This window comes from Cervus canadensis, chromosome 3 (genome assembly GCF_019320065.1).
Source record: "Cervus canadensis isolate Bull #8, Minnesota chromosome 3, ASM1932006v1, whole genome shotgun sequence".
NCBI classification, from domain to species: domain Eukaryota; kingdom Metazoa; phylum Chordata; class Mammalia; order Artiodactyla; family Cervidae; genus Cervus; species Cervus canadensis.
The window spans coordinates 113,799,379-113,825,686 of record NC_057388.1 but is presented as its reverse complement, the minus strand read 5'-3'; the positions used below and the strand labels follow the sequence as shown (position 1 = coordinate 113,825,686).

General features: G+C 44.1%; 1 protein-coding gene across 1 annotated transcript in view; it reads right to left on the bottom strand.

Moving 5' to 3' along the window:
* The window catches only part of GALNTL5 (polypeptide N-acetylgalactosaminyltransferase like 5), a 55,030-nt gene that overhangs the window by 15,360 nt on the left and 13,362 nt on the right, over positions 1 to 26,308 (bottom strand). The window contains exons 5-7 of the mRNA XM_043462485.1: positions 16,865 to 17,031; positions 11,677 to 11,799; positions 327 to 576 (exon numbers count right to left, since the gene is read on the bottom strand). Coding sequence (XP_043318420.1) covers positions 327 to 576; positions 11,677 to 11,799; positions 16,865 to 17,031 — 540 coding nt within the window. The remainder of the gene's footprint in view (positions 1 to 326; positions 577 to 11,676; positions 11,800 to 16,864; positions 17,032 to 26,308) is intronic.

Sequence of the window (26,308 nt, the reverse complement as noted above, 5' to 3'; positions counted from 1 at the left end):
TTGCCTTTCTTTGGGATTGGAATGAAAACACCTTTTCCAGTCCTGTGGCCACTGCTGAGTTTTCCAAATTTGCTGGCATATTGAGTGCAGCACTTTCACAGCATCATCTTTCAGGATTTGAAATAGCTCAACTGGAATTCCATCACCTCCTTTCAATTAAAGAAACAAAACCTACCACATCCTATTATTACAGACTTTTAGAAACAAGATAAACAATGAAATATTTCTCTTCATTAAGCTTGAGGAATCAAAGTAATAATCTCTGCAGGCTTCCCCCTGCTCCCACTACCTCTATGCTATTTCTCCATTACCAGAAGGAATCTCACCGGATAGGTGTAGTGGGTCCTTCTGGTCCCTCGATCTCATAAGAGAAAACATGATCCCATTTAAATTCCAGATGCCAGTTGAAAGCTCCTCTCACAATAGGAGAGGGCTGGTATTCCAGGGACAGGTAATCAATGACATCTATCAGAGGACACACCACCATTTTGGGGTCCTTGGCAACGGCATTCAGCAAGGGCTCCAGCCAGACTTTATTCACCTCACAGTGGCTATCCAGAAACACTAGAACGTCCCCTGGGGAGGCAAAAACAGGCGAGTGTTAGCCCATGTGTAGGAAACACCCGACAATACAAATCGAGTTTCAATGCAACAAGTATTTATCCAACACTTACTATGAAAGTGAAAGTAAAGTCGCTCACTCATGTCCGACTCTTTGCGACCCCATGGACTATAGCCCACCATGCTCCTCTGTCCATGGGATTTCCCAGGCAAGAATACTGGAGTGGGTTGCCATTTCCCTCTCCAGGGGATCTTCCCAACCCAGGGATTGAACCCAGGTCTCCCGCATTGTAGGCAGACGCTTTACCATCTGAGCCACCAGGGAAGTTTGGTTATTAAAGTCCTTTCAGTTTCCCTAGGAGGAGGCAAGAAACGTATGTTTGATACTGTATCAAAAATGCAGGACAGTGTGCGCCACTGATATTCAGAAGGAGCTGGTGACTGTGGGTTAGAGCTGCAGTCCCTAACCTTTCTTGGCACCAGCGATCAGTTTTGTGGATTTGGGGAAGACAATGTTCCCATAGACCAAGGGTGGGGTGAGGATGGTTTCAGGACGATTCTCATAAAGAACATACAACCTGGATCCCTTGCACGCACAGTTCACAGTAGGGTTCGTGCTTCTGTGAGAAACTAACGCGGCCACTGATCCGACAGGAGGAGCAGCCCAGCGATGGGGTGCAGTTGTAAATGCAGGTGAAGCTTCGCTCACTTGCCCACCTCCTGCCATGCAGCCCTGTTCCTGACAGGCCATGGACCGCTACCTGTCCGTGGCCCAGGGGCTGGGAACCCCTGATCTGCTTTCTCTCTCACCCAAACACATTGCCTGTGCAAACCCTGCCACCAGAAGAGAGACTAACACAGATGCAAATGTCCTTGGTTCCGCAGCCCTTCTTCCGCCCTTTTGATTCCCTGGTGAGAAGCCAACACCAGTTCATTTCTCTTCCCCCTGGGATGTTTGAGGATGCGCTGAGCCCCCAACACAGGAAATAATTCACATCAAGTTCCTCTCACCAGGCTTTAGCAAGCAGCTTTATCCAAAAATCCTAATTCTGACAAGGTGACTGAAGGTAGCTGAGTTCTCTTACTGCTTCTCAGATATCTATTTCGAAATTTCTTTATGGTACTGTGTCAAACCTGGAGGAGGGCATGGCAACCCACTCCAGTATTCTTGCCTGGAGAATCCGCATGGACAGAGGAGCCTGGCGGGTACAGTCCATGGGGTCGCAAAGAGTCGGACACGACTGACCCACTGAGCCCACGGTGTCAGAAACTCACCTTGGAATATAACATCTGTTGTCTTCATGCCTCGATCAAAACCGAGCTAAAAAGAGCCTGACACCTTCTTTTCAATCAACACTTTGCATTTTTCATTAAAATAGCTTCTATGACGTTACATCACACAAACATTTAAAAAAATCACGTCAGCTAATTTGATAGGTGAAAAATACCATCTGGTTCTCCAAAGAAGATATACTAATAGCCAACAAGCACATGAAAAGATGCTCAACATCACACATCTTTAAGGAAACGCAAGTTAAAACAGTGAGGTACCACTTCATACCACTTCACAACTATCAGAGTTAAAACAAAAAAGAGAAAATAATAACTGTTGGGAGGATGTGGAAAAATCGGAACTCTTATACATTGCTGTGTGGTGTGGTAAGTCACCTCAGTCGTGTCCGACTCTCTGCGACCCTACAGACCATAGCCCACCAGGCTCCTCTGTCCATGGGATTCTCCAGGCAAGAATACTGGAGTGAGTTGCCACGCCCTCCTCCAGGGGATCTTCCTGACCCAGGGATCGAACCTGCACCTCTTACGTCTCCTGTATTGGCAGGTGGGTTCTTTACCACTAGTGCTAACCAGGAAGCCCAAAATGGTCCACCTGCTGTGGAAAATAGTTTGGCAGCTCCTCAAAAAGTTAAACAGAATTACCACGTGACCCAGAAATTCCACTCATTGGCACATTTTAAAAAGAATTCAGGGGACTTCCTCAGCAGTCCAATGGTTAAGACTCCACGCTTTCAATGCAAGAGGCACAGGTTCGACCCTTGGTTAAGGAACTAAGATCCCGCATGCTTTGAGAACAACAACAACAAAAAAAATTAAAAAGAATTCAAATGTACCCGTGTATATGCATATCTATAGCAGTACTCCTTATATTATCCCAAAAATGGAAATAGCCCAAATGTCCGCCAACAGATGAGTGGAGAAACAAATTGCATATACACATACAGTGGAATATCCTCCAGCCATAAAAAATGAAGTATTGGTACATGTTTATGAATCTCAAAAGCATTATGCTGGTGAAAGAGCCAGACATAAAAGGTCTGATTTCATTTCTATGAAATATCCAGAATAAGTAAATCCACAGACAGATGAAGACTGGTAGTTGCCAGGGGCTGGGAGAAGTGGAAATAAGAAAATTTCCCTATATATGGGTGTGGGGTTTTCTCTCGGGGTGATGAAAATATTTTCGAACTAGAGGGGGTGATGGTTGTACAACATAGTGACTCTGCTAAATGCTATATGCCCAGATTAACTTCCTAACTTCTCCTTAGGATCTAAAATCACTGAAGGGCCAGGACTTCCCCAGTGGCTTGGTGGTAAGGAATCCGCCTGCCAATGTAGGAGACACGGGTTCGATCTCTGGTCTGGGAAGACCCCGCGTGCCACGGGGCAACTAAGCCCGGGCGCCATAACTACTGAGCCTGTGCTCTAGAGCCCCCCGAGCTGAAACTACTGAAGTCAAAAACTACTGCAGTCACATGCTGCAACTTCTGAAGCCTCCACGCCTGGAGCCTGTGCTTGCAACAAGAGAAGCCTCAGCAGTGAGAAGCCCGCACACTGCAACTAGAGCGTAGCCCCTGCAGACCACAACTAGAGAAAAGCACATATGCAGCAACAAATATAAACAAACAAAATAAACAGCCAAAAACAAACAGATTTAAAAAAACAAATGCTGAAGGACACTAGTTCAATGAGCCTGATAAAGGAGCTTTCCCATCCTTCCTCCTTAAGAAACATATCTGTGGAGTGTTCACAACTGAATTGCTCACTGAAGTTAAAAGTCAGGAGAAATATTCCTCATCTTCCCTGAGTAGAAGCTTGCTTTCTGCTTTCCTGTAGCAACCTTTGTTGCTGTGGTCCAGTTGCTCAGTCGTGTCTGACTCTTTGAGACCCCGTGGACTGCAGCACACCAGGCTTCCCTGTCCTTCCCCATCTCCCAGAGTTTGCTCAAACTCATGCCCTTTGAGTCGATGATGCTATCCCACCATCTCATCCTCTGTCACCCCCTTCTCATGCCCTCAATCTTTCCCAGCACAACCTATTCCCACAACTTCTCTAGGAATAGCGTTTTGCAAGTTTTGTTTTCATATTTAAAAACAAACAAACAAACGCTGTGTCAATCTCTCTCAATATTCTCAGTCTCTTTCTCCCCTTGTTCCATTTTATTTTTTGCTTTTCCTTAGTGTCAACTTTTTTACATTTAAACATTAGATTCTTGTTGTTCACTTGCTAAGTCGTGACCGACTCTTTGTGACCCTGTGGACTGCAGCATGCCAGGTTTCCCTTTCCTTCACTATTTAATACAGCCATTATATCTATTTTAAATATTCTCGATTTGGTCTCTAAGGCAATTATTTTTAAGGTATTAAATGTTTTCATTTTTATTAACAATAAAATTGTTTTAAACAATAATATTTTATTTCAGTTTATTGTATTATGTTATGGCTATCTTTCTTAATTTTTTTTGTTTTGAGATTGATGTTTAATAATGCGGTGCACAAAATCTAGTTATGGGGAGTTTACAGAGAATCTCTTTGTGCTTAAGCGTATGATAAACTTTTATAAAATATCCAAGCATTTCCACTTCATTCACACCATAAATCTGTTAAACATGGCCATTTGGATTTTGTGAAAAAAATTCAAGTGACTCTGCTATTTGAATTTCTCTTTTTTGTTTGTTTGCTATGTTTCCATGACCAGTAGTGTGGTAATACTATTCACTGCCATGGAAATCAGAATTTGAGTGTTTGTGTCCTGAATTATGTGACCTGGAGCAGGTCTTTAGTCTTTTGGGGAGATTAGTTTCTCTAGCTGGAAGATAAGGATGGTGAGTTCTAAAATCTCTGAGAGACTTCCCACCATGAATGGTCTGTATTTCCATTACTTTTCCCTGTATTTCTCCTACTTTTATTTTACATATTTTATCATTTTGAAGCATATAATTAAATATCTATGTTTTAATTTCTTTTTATTTGTACTACTCACTGTCTGGGCTTCCCAGGTGGTGCTAAGTGGTAAAGAACCCGCCTGCCAATGCAGGAGATATAAGCGATGAAGGTTCGATCCCTGAGTCAAGAAGATCCCATGGTAGAGGGCATGGCAACCCACTCCAGTATTCTTGCCTGGAGAATCTCATGGAGAGGGGAGCCTGGCAGGCCACAGTCCATGGGGTCGCAAAGAGTGGGACGTGACTAAAGCGACTTAGCATGCACACACGTAATCACTTTCTAATAAGCTATTGTTTAATACTTAATGCTTAAAAAAAAAGTGCTCATAATGACCTCATTTAATCATTGCAACAACCATGTTAGTTATATATCTTTGTTCCCATATCATGGAATAGGAAGGTGGGGTTCGGAGAAGTGACGTGCCCAAGATCCTGGAACTGGTAATTGGCACATACCAAACTTGAAATGAAGGCTCTGCTTCAAAACCCAGTGCTTTTTGTTCTGTCCTCCATTACCTCCCTTGGGTGTTTGTGGGGGAGACTCAGACACTGCCCTCTGCACCACATAAGTAAACATGTTGACAGGATTTGGGAATAAGGAGGACCTCCTTGGGGAAGGGCATTCTTCTGTCTCCCACATGAGACAACAAAATCGTCTCTCGTTCTGTGTGATGGTCAAGTGACACCACAAGCTCTCAATGGCGTGTTCGATTTTGCTAAGCTGTTGCCTTCAGGATGTTAGCTGAAATCTACACCTCATCTCTGCCCTCTTGGCCTCTTGATGACCACCCAGGCCAATTCAGTGGAAGAGGCTCCATTCTCATCACCAGACTGCCTTGTATTTATTCCCCCAAACCCCCTGTTCCACTGTGGACTACCCTTTTTTACTCTGTCCACAGTTCCCTTATTTAAAGTAAATTTCCAGACTACCTTAGTGGTCCAGTAAAGAACCCACCTGCCAGTGCAGGGGACATGGGCTCATCCCTGGTCCGGGAAGATTCCACATGTTACTGGGCAACTTTAGGTAAAGAGCAAACTAGCCAAGATGGAGGTGGTCAGGCTCTCTCGCCCCATGCCTCTCGCTCTCACCCCACATTTTGTAGATGCATGGTTTTGTAATAGCTGAGATCACTTGTAGCACTGTGCGTGTGCATCACAATGTACCTGCTTGGCCACGGGCCACTTTTGTTCTGTAAGCTCCACCTGAAAGGCCTCTGAGGCTGCATTATGGCTGCGTCTGCTGGGTCAACTGTGAGAGAACACAGCGTGTCTGCTGCTGGAGCTGCTGGACCGGTCAGGAGAGAATAAATGTGTCTGCAGTTGCTACAGCTCCTTGAGTTTTCTTTCAGCTTCCTTGCCCACACCTCGCCTACCCTGGCTTCAGTGAACAGTGTGCACGGTGAGATGCAGCAAGACAACAACTAAGCCCCTGAGCTGCAACTACTGAGCCCGCGTGTCCCAACACCCTAGAGCCTGTGCCCCACAAGAAGGGAAGCCACTGAAACGAGAAGCCCACACATCACAACTAGAGAATAGCCCCTGCTCACTGCAACTAGAGAAAAACCCTCAAACAGCAATGAAAACCCAACACAGCCAAAAATAAGTAAAGCTCTTTTAAAAAACAAAATCCTTAAAAAAAATAAATTTCCCTACACTAAGTTCTCCTGCAGACCTCCTTGTCTGATGTAACCCTGACTCTCCCGAGAAGATGCTGTTTCTCATAGAAAGTCCCTCCTTGTCCTCCCTGACCACAAGAATCCTTGGGTTCAGGACAACACCAGCACTTCCTAGCTACTTATGGCTGCTTCCAAACCATAACATTTCTGCTCCCATGCAAAAAAGTTGGTTTTGATTCAGGCCATCTTTCCTTTTGATTCAGGCCATCTAATTAGAGCTTCTCTTTCTCAATTTTTCTCCACTTTGCAAAACTCTAGCCTTTGATTTCTTCCTGATGGAGTTAAACCCACCCAGCAGGGGTCATTTGACCTCCTGCCAAGGACACAGCACAGACTCATCACAGCTGTCTCAGTTTGAGGGCAGCTTTGGTCATCACATGGGCAGCGTCACCCACAGGGGCGAGTGGACAGGCAGCCATAAATATTACCAAGAAAACCCCATCAGAGGCAGGATGATAGAGAAGAACAGGACCTCGCTGTTTTGTACAGGGTGATTTCGAACGGCCTCGCTGATAATGTGCCACTGAACCAGATACCTGAACAAATTGAAGTAACAGGTCACACAGGGGACTGGAGGAGGAACATTCTAGGTGGGAAAATCACATGCAAAGAAAGGCTCTGAGATAGGAGTACAGCTGGTATGTTTGAGGAGCAGCGAGAGGGTCAGTAACACCAGGGGAGAGCAAGGGGAGGTGAGTGATGAGGGCAGGGCTTCCCTGATGGTCCAGGGGTTGAGAGTCCGCCTGCCAATGCAGGGGACACGGGTTCAATCCCTGGTCTGGGAGGATTACACCTGCCACAGAGCAAGTAAGCCTGTGGGCCGCAGCTAGCAAAGCCCACAGGCCTAGAGCCCAAGCTCCGCCACAAGAGAAGCCACTGCAACGAGAACCCTGCCAACAGCAACTAAAGAGTACCCCCGCTCACCACGACTAGTGAAAGCCCAGCAACAACAAAGACCCATGCAGCCAAAAATAAATGAATGAAATTGAAAAAAAAAATGCAGCATGAAAAGCAAGCATTTTTTTAAAATGTAGAATATCATCAGGATCTTAGAGTAAGGAAGAACTTCCCAAACAAGACACAAAAATCATAAAGAAAAATATTGATGAATCTGATTATTTCATTATTAAGTTAAAGCTAGTGGCCATGACTTTTTAAGTGAATTTCACTTCTCTCTTCCTTTCTACTTTTCCTTTTAGGTGGCACCATGTGGCACGTAGGGTCTTAGTTCCCCCATCAGGGATGGAACCCATGCTCTCAGCGAGCTCAGAGTCTTAACCAGTGGGCCACGAGGGAAGTCCCAAAGCTACTGGCCCTTAAAGTAAGCCTCCAAAATGCACAACAGCTCCTATGCAGTCAAAGTTTCTTTCTACTCATTTAGCTCTACCCTCGTCAGCCACAAGGGAAATACAGAGTGGAGGGGGATAAACCAACTTCCTGTGAGCCTTGGTCAGGAAATGTGGCTGAAACAGTCACGGGCCATTCCTACCAAAAGGAAGGCAGGAGAGTCCCGCGTGGCCCTGGGCCCAGCAAGAGGAAGTGGATTTTTTGGTAAACTTCTGTTCAACTTCCCTGGTAGCTCAGATGGTAAAGAGTCTTCCTACAATGCGGGAGATTCTGGTTTGATCCCTAGGTCGGGAAGAGCCCCTGGAGAAGGAAATGGCAACCCACTCCAGTATTCTTGCCTGGAAAATTCTCTGGATGGAGGAGTCTGGCAGGCTCAGCAGGCTACAGTCCATGGGGTCACAAAGAGTCGGACACAACTGAGTGACTAACACTTCTATTCAATGCAAGACACCATCAACAAAGATGGGAAGAGCAACTACAGACTGGGGAATGATATTCTCAGTGTATATAACACAGGAGTCATATCATAAAGGCACCTTTGAATCAATAACAAAAGGACAAACAACCCAATCAAAACTGACAAAGGATATGAACAGGCCAAATTCATAGAAAAATCTATAAACAATCCACAAAAATATGAAAAAATACTCCATGCTGCTAGTAGTCAAGAAAATGCCAAGAAAATAAAGGATACAGCTTTTTGACCAAAATTTCGTCAAAGACTAGAATGATTGGGCTTCCCTGGTGGCTCAAATGGTAAAGAATCTGCCTGCAATGAGGGAGACCTGGGTTCGATCCGTGGGTCAGAAAGATTCTCTGGAGGAGGGCAACCCAATCCAGTATTCTTGCCTGGAGAATCCCCATGGACAGAGGAGCCTGGTGGGTTATGGTCCATGGGATCACAGAGAGTCAAACACAACTGAGCGACTAAGCACAGCACAGAATGATTGGTAATAAATAACCAGTGTCAGCAAGGCCCCAGGGAGAGGGTCCTCTTATACCATGTGATGGAACTGTTAATTGGTGCCATCTGTTTTAGGACAATTTGGCACCATCCATCAAAATTTAAAATAAGAATCCCCTTTTGCCCAGCAATTCCACTTTTATGAATTTATCCCATAGGTGCAAGCATTAATTTCCACAAAGGTGTAAGTACAAAAATTGCCAGTGCAATTTTTTTTTCAGTAATTGTAAAAAATAAAAATCAGGAAAGGACAAGTGGCTACATCAAGGCTGTATATTGTCACCCTGCTTATTTAACTTATATGCAGAGTACATCATGAGAAACACTGGGCTGGAAGAAGCACAAGCTGGAATCAAGATTGCCAGGAGAAATATCAATAACCTCAGATATGCAGATGACACCACCCTGATGGCAGAAAGTGAAGAGGAATTAAAAAGCCTCTTGATGAAAGTGAAAGAGGAGAGTGAAAAAGTTGGCTTAAAGTTCAACATTCAGAAAACTAAGATCATGGCCTCTGGTCCCATTACTTTATGGGAAATAGATGGGGAAACAGTGGAAGCAGTGTCAGACTTTATTTTGGGGGGCTCCAAAATCACTGCAGATGGTGATTGCAGCCATGAAATTAAAAGACGCTTACTCCTTGGAAGGAAAGTTATGACCAAACTAGATAGCATATTAAAAAGCAGAGACATTACTTTGCCAACAAAGATCCGTCTGGTCAAGGCTATGGTTTTTCCAGTGCTCATGTATGGATGTGAGAGTTGGACTGTGAAGAAAGCTGAGCACCGAAAAATTGATGCTTTTGAACTGCGGTGTTGGAAGACTCTTGAGAGTCCCTTGAACTGCAAGGAGATCCAACCAGTCCATCCTAAAGGAGATCAGTCCTGGGTATTCATTGGAAGGACTGATGCTGAAGTTGAAACTCCAATACTTTGGCCACCTCATGCGCAGAGTTGACTCATTGGAAAAGACCCTGATGCTGGGAGGGATTGAAGGCAGGAGGAGAAGGGGATGACAGAGGATGAGATGGTTGGATGGCATCACTGACTCGATGGACATGAGTTTGAGTAAACTCTGGGAGTTGGTGATGGACAGGGAGGCCTGGTGTGCTGCGATTCATGAGGTTGCAAAGAGTTGGACATGACTGAGCGACTGAACTGACTGACTGACACAAATTATGAAATCCATATGGAATACTATACTATGCTGGAAACAAAAACTGAGGTAACTCTCAGGCATTGTCATGGGAAAAGCTACAAAACATTAAACTGAAATGAAAAGAGGGGAAGTCTCAGAACAATAGAGATAGTACAATTCCATATATTTAAAAACCCTTAAATCTATGTGTGTGTCTATGTGTACATGTGTGTATATATACACATACATATGTACACACATGCATATTAATGCATAAAATCAACGTTCTGAAAAGACACATGTCATTCCGTTTTAGTGGTTTGTACTGAGTTTGGGACAGTTCACATGTATTATCTGGTAGAGTGCTTCCCCGGTGGCTCAGATAGTAAAAGAATCCGCCTGCAGTGCAGGAGACCTGGGTTGATCCCTGGGCCAGGAAGATCCCCTGGAGAAGGGAATGGCAACCACTCCAGTTTTCTTGCCTGGAGAATCCCATGAAGAGAGGAGCCTGACAGGCTACAGTCCATAGAGTTGGACAGGACTGAGCAATGTAGTTAAGTAAGAGAATGTCTCACTTGATCAGGCCAAAATAGAAAGAAAAAAAAAAAAGACTCCGATTTTGCTTTTAGTTGGCCTTCTACTCAATAAGGAAATAGCCTTGCTAAGGAAGGGAGACATTTCCTCAGATTGCCACATGGCCGGACCCTTAAACATCACCCCTCGCCTTTGGTCCTAGGTTAATTTTCTGGGAACAACCCTCTGATTACCCTGGCTTCCAGGAAGCTCGATCATCGGGATTCCCCTCGGGACTCATTCCCTTGCTGGTATCCCGTGTCTCACAGCTCAGGAACTGCCCTTAGCGGAGGACGGGGCTGCTGTCCCAAGGGATGCCGGAGGCCAGATGGGACCCCCAGCTCCCGTCGGCTGAGACCTCCCTTCACGAGAAGCTGCCCCGGGAGGGCCCCAGCTTCGGGATCTTCTGGAGTGTTCACACCAAGGCCACGCCCTCCTGGGGGTTCCCAGCCAATCACTGCACACACTGTGTGGGCCCCCGGCAGCCGGGTGAACCCCACCGGCCACAGCGGCCCCACGCAGGACTTCAGTGCGCGGTCTTTGCTCCGGGGCTCCCGACCAGCTCACTCAAGCCCTTTCTGGGAGCCACGCAGCAGACCGAAGGGCTTTCGGCCTTCCCTCCTTCCTTGCCTCCTTCCGCCGGGGTCAGACCAGAAGCGTCCAGCCTACACTTCGTCCTCTCCCCTTTATCCTTCGCAGACATTTCTCTGTAAGCACGCCTCCCTGTCATCCGGGCCTCTGCCTCCTGGAGGACCTGGACTGACCCCTTCCTAGCTTCCGAGGTCCCCATGAGGTCTGCAGCTGCTTCATAGCCCCGCTCTCCCTGTAAAGTCTTGCTTTCCTCACCGCTTTACCTGGTTCCCAGAACCACCTGGGGGCCCCCCTGCATGTACAACTCTATCCCAGAGTCTGTACCTGGGGGACTGGTCCTGCAACAGGAGGCTGAGCTTATGCCTCCCCCGCCCCCAACAAAGGATAACTTCTATTTGTCTTCTATTTGAAATAACAAATTAACATCTTGAAGCAGAATACTTTGAGTCAAAGATTTAAGACTCATAAGACTGAAATATATTCCCACTCTTCTGTTTATGCCATGGAGACACGTGAGGATGGTTTCCACACGGGCAGGAAGGCCTCTGGAACACAGACATGGGGTCCTGTCTGGAGCAAAACCTTCATACCTGAAGCATGGGACGCTCCGGTCATCCTTGCTCGAATCAGCCCCTGTCTCTTTTTGTTTCTTATTAATTTAATCTTTCCTCGAAAAATTTCCAAGTGATAGTCGAGTTTCTCTTTCAAATCATCTGGAAAAAAGAGTCAACATTTGACAACTGCAAAGTATATTAACCAGTTTCTCATAATTAAACCAGTTTCTCGTAATTATGAGAAATTAAACCAGTTTCTCGTAAGTTCGATTGATTCTTAAAAACTGCTATTCTGCAGATGTTCCAAACTTAGAAAAGAAAGTTTGATTGAATGAACATGCACAAAATGTGCACAAAACGTGAACAAAAAGAGATTCAGCATTGAAATCAACTGTGAACATTCTTCTGTGTTTCTAGTGAAATACTCCTTTTTTTTTTTTTTTCAACTTTTTGGCCACATTTTGTGGCATGTGGGCTCCTAATTCCCCGACCAAGGATTAAACCTCTGCATTGGAAGTACAGAGTACCAACCACTGGACCACCAGAGAAATCCATGAAATGCCTCTATTTTAATATATCATTATTAAAATTTTAATAGAAAAAGCATATATTATGGTGCTTTGGAGCATTCTGACTTTATTCATAACAGTTGTGCCTGGGGGTACTAACCCCCAGGCTGGTTATCAACCACTCAAGTCTCAGCTTTCTCGTCAGTGAGAAAGCAGATTTAACATAGTCCTTGCAGGCCTGCAGTGAGAAGAAGAAATACATCACCAAGCACAGAGCCTGACACATAACAGTCACTCAATACTCAGAGGTTAATATGATGATGATAAAGGAGGTCCTTTCCTTCTTGGAAGGAAAGTTATGACCAATCTAGACAGCATATTAAAAAGCAGAGACATCACTTTGCCCACAAAGGTCCACATAATCAAAGCTATGTTGTTTTTTTTTCAGTAGTCATGTATAGATGTGAGAGTTGGTCTGTAAAGAAGGCTGAGTGCCGAAAAATTGATACTTTTGAACTGTGGGGCTGGAAAAGACTCTTGAGAGTCCCTTGGACTGCAAGGAGATCCAACCAGTCCATCCTAAAGGAAATCAACCCTGAATATTCATTGGAAGGACTGATGCTGAAGCTGCAGCTCCAATACTTTGGCCACCTGATGTGAAGAGCTTACTCACTGGAAAAGACCCTGATGCTGGGAAAGATTGAAGCCAAGAGGAGAAGGAGGTGGCAGAGGATGAGATGGTTGGATGGCATCACCGATTCAGTGGATGTGAATTTGAGCAAACTCTGGGAGATGGTGTAAGACAGGGGAGCCTGGTGTGCTGCAGTCCATGGGGTCACAAAGAGTCGGACATGACTTAGGGACTGAACAACAACAAAGGAGTCAGTCTCTGGTGAGACGGATACCGATGCCTCAGAGGTCAGAGAATCTGGGGGCTGGGGATCAATGCAGGCAGGTTCACTATAGTCTTGGCAGAAGAATAAAAGAAATCTCTTTCCTTGTCTGTGAAAAGAGTGCCAGGGCCCTGCTCAGAGGCAGATTGCAGGCTGCTTAGCTACCCTTGCAGGGTAGGGGCAGCATCTCAGATCAGATGTCTGCAGATGCCCTCCAACATCCAGGACTCAGAGGAACTCTGTGCGGCAGCCGTGGGAGGAGACAGGCCGTTCTGGCAGCGGTCATCGCTGATGTGAAGTGGAGGCTTCGAGTCATTCAGGAGATGGCCATGCTGCTGTGTGTAGCCAAGAGGGACCAGGACTATGAGAAGGGTGGATGGTAGCAGGTCAGCCCTGGACGTGTCTCTCATGTAACTCAATGGAGGTGGTTGTCTGGGCTCTCGACCCCTGCCATCCCAAGCTGAGGGACTCCATCTCCAGTACCTACTGGTATGAGCCAGAAAAGACTAGTTTTAGTTCAAGAAAGTTCTCCTAGAGCCCACAGGAAATCCTCGTGGGTTAAGAGTGGGGGTGCATCAACCCTGAGCACCATCAGGACACCAAATACCCCATTTCCTGCATTTCCTGTGTTTGAGGTTCTGTGTGGGTCCAGGACTAAGCTCCTTGGTGGTGTGGGTGAAATGACCACCCATCAGGTGGCTGTGGATCCAGGAGAAGTAGAGTGTCTGGTCCAACCATCTCTCAGCCATCAGCGGCGAGTCCTCTGATGCCTAAAGAACATCTGGGCAGATCTCCAGGTGTGTCTCTGAACTCTTGGCATAGTTCTGAAAGGCTGGGGCCCCTGGGGAGTTCCTCAGTCCTCCTGGGACTGCACCTCCATGGCAGGATCTTCATCCTTTGGGTGAGATGTTAGACTTCACAGTCCAGCAAAGATCCCCCTGCTGCCTGCTCATGGCTTTACTGGGGCCTTTTGCCCCACATGTGGCCAGATGTGTTGTTCAGTCAGATGAGGAACCTAGCCATCCTTCCACATCCCCTCCCACGCACAAAACCAGAAATAAACAACACTGGACTCCTCAGATTCAGGTGGCTCCTACACAGTTCAGTTCAGTTGCTCAGTCGTGTCTGACTCTTTGTGACTCCATGGACTGCAGCATGCCAGGCCTCTCTGTCTATCACCAACTCCCGGAGCTTACTCAAACTCATGTCCATTGAGTCGGTGATACCATCCAACCATCTCATGCTCTGTCATCCCCTTCTCCTCCTGCCCTCAATCTTTCCCAGCATCAGGGTCTTTTCCAATGAGTCAGTTCTTCGAATCAGGTGGCCAGAGTACTGGAGTTTCAGCTTCAGCATCAGTCCTTCAAATGAATATTCAGGACGGATTTCCTTTAGGATGGACTGGTTGGATCTCCTTGCAGTCCAAGGGACTCTCAAGAGTCTCCTCCAGCACCACATTTCAAAAGCATCAATTCTTCAGGCTCAGCTTTCTTTGTAGTCCAGTCTCACATCCATACATGGCTACTGGAAAAACTGTAGCTTTGACTAGATGGACCTTTGTTGGCAAAGTATTGTCTCTGCTTTTTAATATGCTGTGTAGGTTGGTCATAGCTGTTCTTCCAAGGAGCAAGCATCTTTTAATGTCATGGCTGCAGTCACCATCTGCAGGGATTTTGGAGCCCAAAAAGCATAAAGTCTCCCACTGTTTCCATTGTTTCCCCATCTATTTGCCAGGAAATGATGGGACTGGATGCCATGATCTTAGTTTTCTGAATGTTGAGTTTTAAGCCAACTTTTTCATTCTCCTCTTTCACTTTCATCAAGAGGCTCTTTAATTCTTCACTTTCTGCCATAAGGGTGGTGTCACCTGCGTATCTGAGGTGATTGATATTTCTCCCGGCAATCTTGACTCCAGCTTGTGCTTCATCCAGCCTGGCATTTTGCATGACGTACTCTGCGTATAAGTTAAATAAGCAGGGTGACAATATACATCCTTGACGTACTCCTTTCCTGATTTGCAACCAGTCTGTTGTTCCTTGTCCAGTTCTAACTGTTGCTTCTTGACCTGCATACAGTGCCTGGCCAATGAGTGAAATTCCTAAATAGAGCTGACACTAGCTTGAGTTCCATTCCACTTTTTTTTTTTTTTGGCTGCACTGGTCTTTCTTGCTGTGTACGGGCTTTCTCTCTTGTGGCGAGCAGGGGTCTACTCTCTACTTGCAGTGCGTGGGCTTCTCACTGCAGTGGCTTCTCTTGTTGCAGAGCATGGCCTCTAGGCATCCAGGCTCAGTAGTTGTGGCACACAGGCTTGGTTGCCCTGCAGCATGTGGGATCTCCCCAGATCAGGGGTCAAACCTGTGTCCCCTGCACTGGCAGGTGAATTCTTAACTGCCGAACCACAAGGGAAGTCCCCATTTCACTTTTGAGTTGATGCATCTCAGTTGCTTCTCCAAGGGTAAACCTCCTGTTCTTTTCTTCCCTTGCCTACTCCTCTTCCGTTTCTCCTCCTTTTTTCTGTCCCAGCCCATAGTGGGTCAGATTCACAGTAGATTATGTAAACCTTCAGGTAGTATCCAATATGCATGCATTGCTTCCATGAGAAAAGGACCCCACAGGCAACCTGCAGAGCCCAGAGAGCTTATCCTTTATCTGGGTCCTCTCGGCTTGCCTCAGGTTTGGAATTAAATTGTAAATAGACAACTGAGTTCAAATGCTAAACGGAGCTCTAAAGATTTTGTTCTAGTGTTCTAGTTCTTTAAAATCAGTGAACATGAGGGAATAAACCCTTAAGTGTAGTTGGTGTGATTAGAATTCTTTCATGTAAAGCACCTGGGTTGTGTCATTACCCTACATTAAGTCTTGGAATCATTCCCCATTTTCTCCAAATAAAATCCAAACAATGCCTTCATGAGGGGCTACTTTTTACATTTCTGGTTTTATGCCCACCCCATCCCTCCTAAAACTATGCTCATACACAATTTACGTAAGTCCTTTCCCAGTGATGCAGTGGTAAAGAATCCGCCTGCCAAGGCAGGAGACCCAAGAGACACAGGTTTGATTCCTGGGTGGGGAAGATCTCCTGGAGGAGGAAATGGTAACCCACTCTAGTATTCTTGCCTGGAAAATTCCATGGACAGAGGAGCCTGGTGGGCGACAGTCCATGGGGCCACGAAGAGGAGGACTCGATTGAGCACGCACGCGCGCGCGCACACACACACACACACACACACACCCTACATAAAATAAAAAACTATTCCAAACTCACCATATTTTCTGTTGCCTCTGGGCCATTTTCTCTGCCTAAAATACTTTTTCCTTCCCCTTCATCTATGTAATCCCAACTCATCTCAGTTCAGATGTCACTTTTGAAAAAAATGTTACTTTCTTGAAGTAGAGTTGATTTAAAATGTTGTGTTAATTTCTACGGTACAGAAATTTCTACTGTTAATTTCTACTGTAGTGATTCAGTTATGCATATTCTTTTTCATATTTTTTCCATTATGGTTTATCACCAGACGGTGAATATAGTTCCTTGTGCTATACAGTAAAAGCTTGTTGCTGACCCATCGTAGACATCACTTCTTCAACATCATCCATGACCTCTAAAGACCGGCTTGCCCCTACCTTTATCTCACGGAAGTGCTAGCCACCCCATTAGCCCAACCAGAAGGTCAGGGACCAGACTTTCACATCACCATCAGTGCTCCAAAGTGCCTACCTCGACACCCACCAAAAATGTTTTTTGTATAAAATAACTCAAGTGCCACAGAGATGGCACTGACTTCAAAGACTATTAGAAAGATGGTTAGCATTCGCTCTTACCAAAATCACTCATGTCATCTACCAAAATAATTTCTTCAAGGATATACTGTGAAGTGAGGGTCATGATGCTGGACAGTGTTCGAAACAAGGCACTAAATTCTTCATTGTGGAAACAAATGATGATGCTGGCAGTAGGTAGTTTGGCTGGGTATGTTTTTTTCCGACACCTGCAGAAAGAGGAAGAAAATGATTCATCTAAAAGCGATAGATGTTTTGAGGACTCATCGAAACACTTTATTCACATTTTTCCTCTTTATTCCTTTAGTTTATGATTATGATGATAAGATGACAGTACTTTTAAAACACAAAAATTAAGATACAAACATTTCTTTAAACGTCTTATGCTGTTCTAATATTATCTAAATCATTCCCCCCTTCTTAATGCCCGTCATAATTGCTTTTTCCTGAGACTCTGTTTTGATAAAATTAGTTCTACTTTGAATATAGTATAAACATAAATTATACCTATATTTTCATTTCTATTATAAAAATCAATTAATAAGCTTATACACATTAAAAGGTTCAAATTAACTTTATTGTCCTATCTTCAAAGAAAATCCATGTGCTATTCCTACACTTGTATAGTCTGTTGCAACAAAGAAATGTAATAATGGAGATGGTGTAATTAGATTTCTTCCAAGGATCTGGCAAAAAATGTTTTATTTTTTTTTGTGCACTTGAGAGAAATATGGACTCTGAATTTTAGTAATATTAGTTTTTAGCTATTAAGCGTTGTTTGGATTGCTACCTTATTGGGTTGTATTTTGAAATATTCTGGCTGTAAATGATAACTGGAACTAGCTTAAGCTTAAGAAAGAGGTACACTGTAAAGGGGACCCAAATGTCCCACAGGACCTAGTGACAGGCATGATCCTGGAGCATTCAAGAGCAATTCTAACTAGAGGTTTGAAAGTCACTCAGACATGCTCCGTTACTGCTCTTGTCTTTTTTTTTTTTTTAAATATTTACTTATTTGGGTTCCCTGGGTCTTAGTTGTGGCACGCTCGATCTTTATTCTTCCTTGCGGCACGTGGGTTCTGCATCCGCAGCATTCAGGCATGCAGACTCTTAGCTGTGACGTGCGGGGTCTAGTTGCCTAGGGCTGGCAGCCGGGCCCCCTGCATTGGCTTCCCAGGAACAGGTAGGACCAAAAGGCTGACATTCCAGTAAGGTCACACCCTGTGCACTTGTGTACTCAGTCGTGTCTGACTGTTTGCAACCCCATGGACTGTAGCCCTCCAGGCTCTTCTGTGGATGGGGTTTTACAGGCAACAATCTTAGCCACTCAAATTCTTAGCCCCAGAATCTTAGCCACTAGATTACCAGGGAAGTCCCGCCGGTGGTAAGTATTCTATAAGGCTCATTACGGGATTCTCAGGTGGCAGAGCAGTAAAGAAACTGCCTGCCAATGCAGGAGATGCAAGTTCAATCCCTGGGTTGGGAAGATCTCCTAGAGTGGGAAAAGTCTACCCACTCTGGTTTTCTTTGCCTGGAAAATTCTATGTAGAGAGGAGCCCAGTGGGCCATGGTCCGTGGCGTTGCAGAGTCAAACACGACTGTGCACACAGGCACACAAGTCTCATGATGCGGCTTGTATTCTCTCTCTGCAGCCTGGCTTGCTTCCTGCTCTTTACCCCCACAGAATGGCTATGTCGCTGACGTCAGCATGCCCAATAGTCCAGCGCTCAAGGAGAAACTGGTAAGACTTCCTCCTTCCCCCAAATTCAGAGGACAAGGATTCACTAGCTCAGTTTGGCTCAGGTGCCCCTTCCTGGGCTAATCGATTGTGGCCAGACAGTGGAGTCAAAATAGAAAGTCACTCCATGCGACAAGGGGGGTGGGGTGGGAAACACCAGGGAAGGAGGTGCTGGGCAGAAGCCCCACTGGGATCCTGGACAGACCTTCAGGATATTGGTGGATTCATGTTACCATGGAAGAAGAGGACCTTGTCCTGGTCAACATTTTTATCCAAGACTAGATGAAGATATAGAAGCCATGCCTACTGGGTGGAAACGGACATCGTGCTGGAAGGGAAGAGAACATGAGATGACAGAATCAAGAAATGACCTGAGGGAGCAGGCAAGGGGGTGAATGATGTGTGTTTCACATGGTCCAAATCGTCAGATGAGAAAATGTGGCTTTCCAGAAACAGGTAGGATTAACAGGCTGACATTCCAGTAAGATCACTGCCTTGTGAATGTGTATACTCAGTCGTGTCTGACTGTTTGCAACCCCATGGACTGTAGCCCTCCAGGGGGTTTTTCAGGCAAGAATACTGGAGTGGGATGTCCTTTCCTCCTCCAGGGGATCTTCCTGGCCCAGGGATCAAACCCACATCTCTTGTGTCTCCTGCATTGGCAGGCAGATTTTTTGTCACTAGTGTCACCTGGGAAGCCTAAGATCACTGCCTCATCAAAGAGTAAATAGGTGAGAGATGGGAGTGGGCAAGAGGTGAGGGTATAATCCCAAGAATGAGAGAGATGGTGAACTCAGGCTACTGGATCACATCTCTAATATTCTATCTAGTCCCAGTTCATCATTTTGAGAAGACTACAAATTGAGCCCCTTCAGAGGAACGAGACAATGATACTGAAGGAGGCTGAATTCATATCATGTGAGTGTAAACCGCTAAGAGAAACCTAATGTGTATGGGTTTCTCCAAAATTAATTGCTGAATGTTGCTGTGGTCTTTCTGTAGAGAAAACCTTTCGGGCCTAAACACGTTTCTTTTCAGGGTGAAGGTCATTTGGACAAGTGCTTGGCTGTCCACAGTTAGCTGATCTTGTGCTTCGCTAACACGGTTCCCAACGGTCTAGTTAAAGCAGGACTGTTACGGGTTGATTGTGTCCCGCTACTCCATATTCACGTATTGGCCTCCTAACCACCAGTACCCCAGAGTACGACCCAATCTGGAAATGGGGTTGCTGTAATGAGTGAGAGGTCGTTCGGGTGGCCCTCGTCCAATAAGGCTGGTGTCCTTCCAAAAAGGGGACCTGGGGACAGAGACAGACACAGGGTGATGTGAAGAGACCCAGGAAGAAAAGGGCCATCTCTAAGCCAAGGAGAGGGGCCTGAACCCTCCTCCCCGCAGCCCAGAAAAGAACCAACCCTGCCGACCAAGGTTTCTGACTTCCCAGCCTCCAGAGACCCGTGAGATAACAAATCGCTGTCATTGGAGCGTGCCAGTTTATGGTACTTTATTACAGCAACCCTACCAACCCAGCTGAAGAATGTTGCACTTTAATGTGCAGAAACATTCCTGAGCTGCTTTCCAGATGCATATTCTGATTAAGTGCGTCTGGGGTCAGGCCTGGCATTCAGTGGGGCTGACACGCTTCCAGGGGCTCCCAGGGCTACTGGTCCTCAGACCACACTCTGAGTCAGAAGGGTCTAGTGGGCACTACACGAAGTGACAGTCCTCTGAGCGTACGATCCCGCATGCTGGGGGGCAACAAAGCCCATGTGCCTCCACTACTGGGCCTGTGCTCAGAGCCTGCAAGCCGCAACCACTGGAGGCCGAGCACCGAGAACCCGTGCTCTGCAACAAGAGAAGCCACCACCATGAGAAGCTCATCCTCCACGACGAGAGAGTAGCCCCCGTCCGCCACAACTAGGGAAAGCACACGTAGCAACAAAGACCCAGCACAGCCAAATATAAAAGAACTGTTTTTTTAAAAAAAACCCTAATGTATATAGCTAAATCCTAATCAGAATAAAATGAATACTTACAAAAGTGTTATTATCATCTAAGGAAGAGATGAAAAAAACTATTTTAATCTTATAGAAGGGCAAAAAGACCACAAAAATACATCAAAAGAAAGAAGAAACAACCCCAGAAAGGCAACTAGAAACTAATGAGTTAGAAGACAAAAAAAGGAAAATTGATAAATCAAAGCAAAAGTTAGTTTTCTGGAAGATGACTAATATATACCCATTTCTATCCAGCTTTTGAAATCGAGAAGAAAAATGTACAACAATAAGAATGAGAATGAAGGCAAGGTATCAGAAAAGGTGAAAGAGAATTACAAAAACAGGATGTGTGACTTTAAGCCAATAGATCTGAAAGTAGATGAAGTAGATTTTTATTAAAATAGATAGTTCTGAATAGACCCTAGAAATAGAAAGCCTGAGCAGAGCAATCAATAACCTTAGAAAAAACTAAACTTGTTCCATGTCTGACAGCAGAAAATGGAGCAGTGGTTCATAATTACCAGACAAGTTCCATTTCAAAATAAGAAATACATAATGATAGTATTTCAATGATTTTAGAGCATAGAGATATAGAGAAAACATACAAATTCATTTTATGGAACTAGTATAAATTTGATATAAAAATCTGATGACAGTAACTCAAAGAACAAAAACAAAGCAGAGTTTCTTAAACTTGAGTCCTGCATAGGCTTAGAAGAAAAAAACTCAGTGCCCCAGGGATGATTTCAGTTACCTTAATGTTTCCCAAATATGCATATACAAACAAAACTCAATCTTGTGTTTATAAGCTCTTGGAGGTGGTGGTGGTGATACGTGCTCAGTCATGTCTGACTCTTTGTTACCCGTGGACTGTACCCCTCCAGGCTCCTTTATCCATGGAATTCTCCGGGCAAGAATACTGGAGTAGGTTGCCATTTCCTTCTCCAGGGGATCTTTATTACCCGGGGATCGAACTTGCATCTCTCGTGTCTCCTGCATTGCAGGTGAATTCTTTACCACTGGTACCACCTGGGAAGCCTCTTATAAGCTCTTATATAACCATAAATAAAATCGTAAAAAAATTAGTAAAATACAGCTAAAAACAGTTAAATTACAATTAAGCTAATTTTACTTCCAGGTTGTGTTTTGCTGAAATGAAATCGCTACATACAACATGTGTGCTTCCTGTTACAGGAAAGTTTCTTTAAATTAGACAAGTCAGTGCTTGGGCGCTAAGTCACTTCCGTCACGTCCAACTCTTTGCTGCCACATGGACTGTAGCCCACCAGGCTCCTCTGTTCACGGGATTCTCCAGGCAAGAATCCTGGAGTGGATTGCCATGCCTTCCTCCAGGGCATCTTCTCCACCCAGGGACTTCTTCCACCTCCTGCACGGGCAGGCGGGTTCTTTACCACTAGCACCACGGGGAAGCCCTGACGAGCCAGTGCTACTAGGTATTATATGACTGCTCACATCTCCAAGGACACAAAATTTTTAAATTTTCACAGAGAAATTGTAGACTTCTGAGGAACACTGATACAAACTAATTAATGTATACAGGTCAAAACAATTAGACAAAATATTAGCAGATCAAATAAAACAGCATTTTAGAAAAATAGTATAACTAAGGTTAGTTTATTTCAGGAATGTAAGGATGGCTCAACATAAGTTATCAATAATTTGATGGAGGAAAGCCATAGTGATCATGCTAAGAAATTATTTGATAGAATTTAGCAGTCATTTCTGATTAGAATAAAACCCTAAACCCACTCTCAATTGACATAGCTTTGGCCAGTCATCGAACATGCCAGAAGTGGACTTTGCTACCAACAGAGCAATTCTGTTGCTCCTCCAGAACCCTCTGGCATTATTGTGACACATCCATGAGAAGAACCATTTTTAAAGAAAGGAAAGGAAAATTAATGTCAATAAATAAAGGAGAAAATTTCAAGTGAAGGGACAGAAAGAAATGTCTTTAGTGTAATCAAAGGTATTTAGCAGAAATCAATCACAAACATTAAAAAATTGAATCCTAAAAAAATAATTCCCAACTACAAGGCCAACAACACTCTGATGATAAAACCAGACAAGGATGTTCAATAGCGCTCTCACAAACACTGATGTAAAATTCCAAACAAAATTTTGGAATTTCAGCAAAATCAAATGCAATAATATATAAAAAGGATAAGGCATCATGACCAAGTAGGGGATATCCCATAAATGTAGCCTCTATTTAACATTAGAAAATCAACATAATTTACCATCTTTACAAGCTAAAGGTACACACATCTCAATGCACAGAAAAAGATATGACAAAATCCAACATCCATCTGATGAAAAACTCTCAACAAACTAGGAAAAGAAGGGAATTTCTGCAACCTGAAAAAGAACATCTATGAGAAGCCTAAAAATAACATCACACCTACTGGTGAAAAACTGAGTGTTAAGATCAAGAACACAACAAGGTTGTCCAATATCACCCCTTCTATTCAACGCTGTACTAGAGATTTTAGCCAGTGTGGTAAGTTAAGACAAAGAAAAGCATCCAGATTGGAAAGGATGCAGATGTCATGATCATCTTCAGAGAAAATCCAATGAAAAATTTTTGTGATCCTGGGCTAAGCAGGAACAAATTATAAAAAATATTGAACTCCATTGAAACTAAAAACTTTTGTTTTTCAAAAGGTACTAACTATTGAGAGAATGAAAAAACAAACCATGGACTAGGGGAAAATATTTGTAATCATATATTTGATAAAGGTCTTACACCCAAATATATAGAAATTTCCCAAACTCAATAATAAATAAATTTTATTATTATTTTAATTTCTAATTGCCAATTTTAAAACAGGCAAAATATTTGAAGTTTAAATTTAAAATGGGCAAAATGTAAAAAAAAAAATGGGCAAAATGTAAAGAAGATACACAGATAGCAAATAAACACATAAATAGATGCACAATATCATTAGGTATCAGGAAAATGCAAATTAAACCTCAGTGAGATCCCACTACACATGCATTCGAATGGCCAAAATTAAAAGGACTGTTCACACCAAATGTTGGCAAAAAGGTGGAGGAATTGGAAACTTCATAGATTGCTACAGTAATCAAAGCACTGTGGTACTGGCACAAAAAACAAACAAACACACAGATCAATGGAACAGAGTAGAAAGTCCAGAAATAAACCCACACATATGGTCGGTTAATTTACATAACAATGAGCTCAAACAAATGAGCCAAGGATATAAAATGTGGGGAAAAGTCTCTTCAATAATTGGAAAAACTCAACAGCCACATGCAAAGAAGGAAATTGGATCTCTGTCCTTTACCATACCCTCAAGTTAATTAGAAATGAATTCAGTTCAGTTCAGTTCAGTTGCTCAGTCATGTCCAACTCTTTGCGACCCCATGAACCAGAGCACGCCAGGCCTCCCTGTCCATCACCAACTCCCGGAGTTTACTCAAACTCATGTCCATCGAGTCGGTGATGCCATCCAGCCATCTCATTCTCTGTTGTCCCCTGCTCCTTCTGCCCCCAGTCCCTCCCAGCACCAGGGTCTTTTCCAATGAGTCAACTCTTTGCATGAGGTGGCCAAAGTATTGGAGTTTCAGCTTCAGCATCAGTCCTTCCAATGAACACCCAGGACTGATCTCCTTTAGGATGGACTGGTTGGATCTCCTTGCAATCCAAGGGACTCTCAAGATTCTTCTCCAACACCACAGTTCAAAGGCATCAATTCTTTGGTGTTCAGCTTTCTTTACAGTCCAACACTCATATCCTTCCATGACCACTGGAAAAACCATAGCCTTGACTAGATGGACCTTTGTTGGCAAAGTAATGTCTCTGCTTTTTAATATGCTATCTAGTTTGGTCATAACTTTCCTTCCAAGGAGTAAGCGTCTTTTAATTTCATGGCTGCAATCACCATCCGCAGTGATTTTGGAGCCCAGAAAAATAGTCTGACACTGTTTCCACTGTTTCCCCATCTATTTCCCAAAAAGTGATGGGACCAGATGCCATGATCTTAGCTTTCTGAATGTTGAGCTTTAAGCCAACTTTTTCACTCTCCTCTTTCACTTTCATCAAGAGGCTTTTTAGTTCCTCTTCACTTTCTGCCATAAGGGTGGTGTCATCTGCATATCTGAGGTTATTTATATCTTCTCCCGGCAATCTTGATTCCAGCTTGTGCTTCTTCCAGCCCAGTGTTTCTCATGATGTACTCTGCATATAAGTTAAATAAGCAGGGTGACAATATACAGCCTTGACGTACTCCTTTTCCTATTTGGAACCAGTCTGTTGTTCCATGTCCAGTACTAACTGTTGCTTCCTGACCTGCATACAGGTTTCCCAAGAGGCAGGTCAGGTGGTCTGGTATTCCCATGTCCTTCAGAATTTTCCACAGTTGATTGTGATCCACACAGTCAAAGGCTTTGGCATAGTCAGTAAAGCAGAAATAGATGTTTTTCTGGAACTTTCTTGCTTTCAATGATCCAGTGGATGTTGGCAATTTGATCTCTGGTTCCTCTGCCTTTTCTAAAACCAGCTTGAACATCTGGAAGTTCACAGTTCACGTATTGCTGAAGCCTGGCTTGGAGAATTTTGAGCATTACTTTACTAGCGTGTGAGATGAGTGCAATTGTGCTGTAGTTTGAACATTCTTTGGGATTGCCTTTCTTTGGGATTGGAATAAAAACTGACCTTTTCCAGTCCTGTGGCCACTGCTGAGTTTTCCAAATTTGCTGGCATATTGAGTGCAGCACTTTCACAGCATCATCTTTCGGGATTTGAAATAGCTCAATTGGAATTCCATCACCTCTACTAGCTTTGTTCATAGTGATGCTTTCTAAGCATCTTGACTTCACATTCCAGGATGTCTGGCTCTAGGTGAGTGATCACACCATCATGATTATCTGGGTTGTGAAGATCTTTTTTGTACAGTTCTTCTGTGTATTCTTGCCACCTCTTCTTGACATCTTCTGCTTCTGTTAGGTCCATACCATTTCTGTCCTTTATCAAGCCCATCTTTGCATGAAATGTTCCCTTGATATCTCTAATTTTCTTGACGAGATCTCTAGTCTTTCCCATTCTATTGTTTTCCTCTATTTCTTTGCATTGATCACTGAAGAAGGCTTTCTTATCTCTCCTGGCTATTCTTTGGAACTCTGCATTCAAATGGGAATATCTTTCCTTTTTTCCTTTGCTTTTCACTTCTTTTCACAGCTATTTGTAAGGCCTCCTCAGACAGCCATTTTGCTTTTTTGCATTTCTTTTCCATGGGGATGGTCTTGATCCCTGTCTCCTGTACAATGTCGTGAACCTCTGTCCATTGTTCATCAGGCACTCTATCAGATCTGGTCCCTTAAATCTATTTCTCCCTTCCACTGTAAAATCTTAAGGGATTTGATTTAGGTCATACCTGAAAGGTCTAGCAGCTTTCCCTACTTTCTTCAATTTCAGTCTGAATTTGGCAATAAGGAGTTCATGATCTGAGCCACAGTCAGCTCCCAGTCTTGTTTTTGCTGACTGTATAGAGCTTTTCCATCTTTGGCTGCAAAGAATATAATCAATCTGATTTTGGTGTTGACCATCTGGTGATGTCCATGTGTAGAGTTTTCTCTTATGTTGTTGGAAGAGGCTGTTTGCTATGACCAGTGCGTTCTCTTGGCAAAACTCTGTTAGCCTTTGCCCTGCACATTCCCTACTCCAAGGCCAAATTTTCCTGTTACTCCAGGTGTTTCTTGACTTCCTACTTT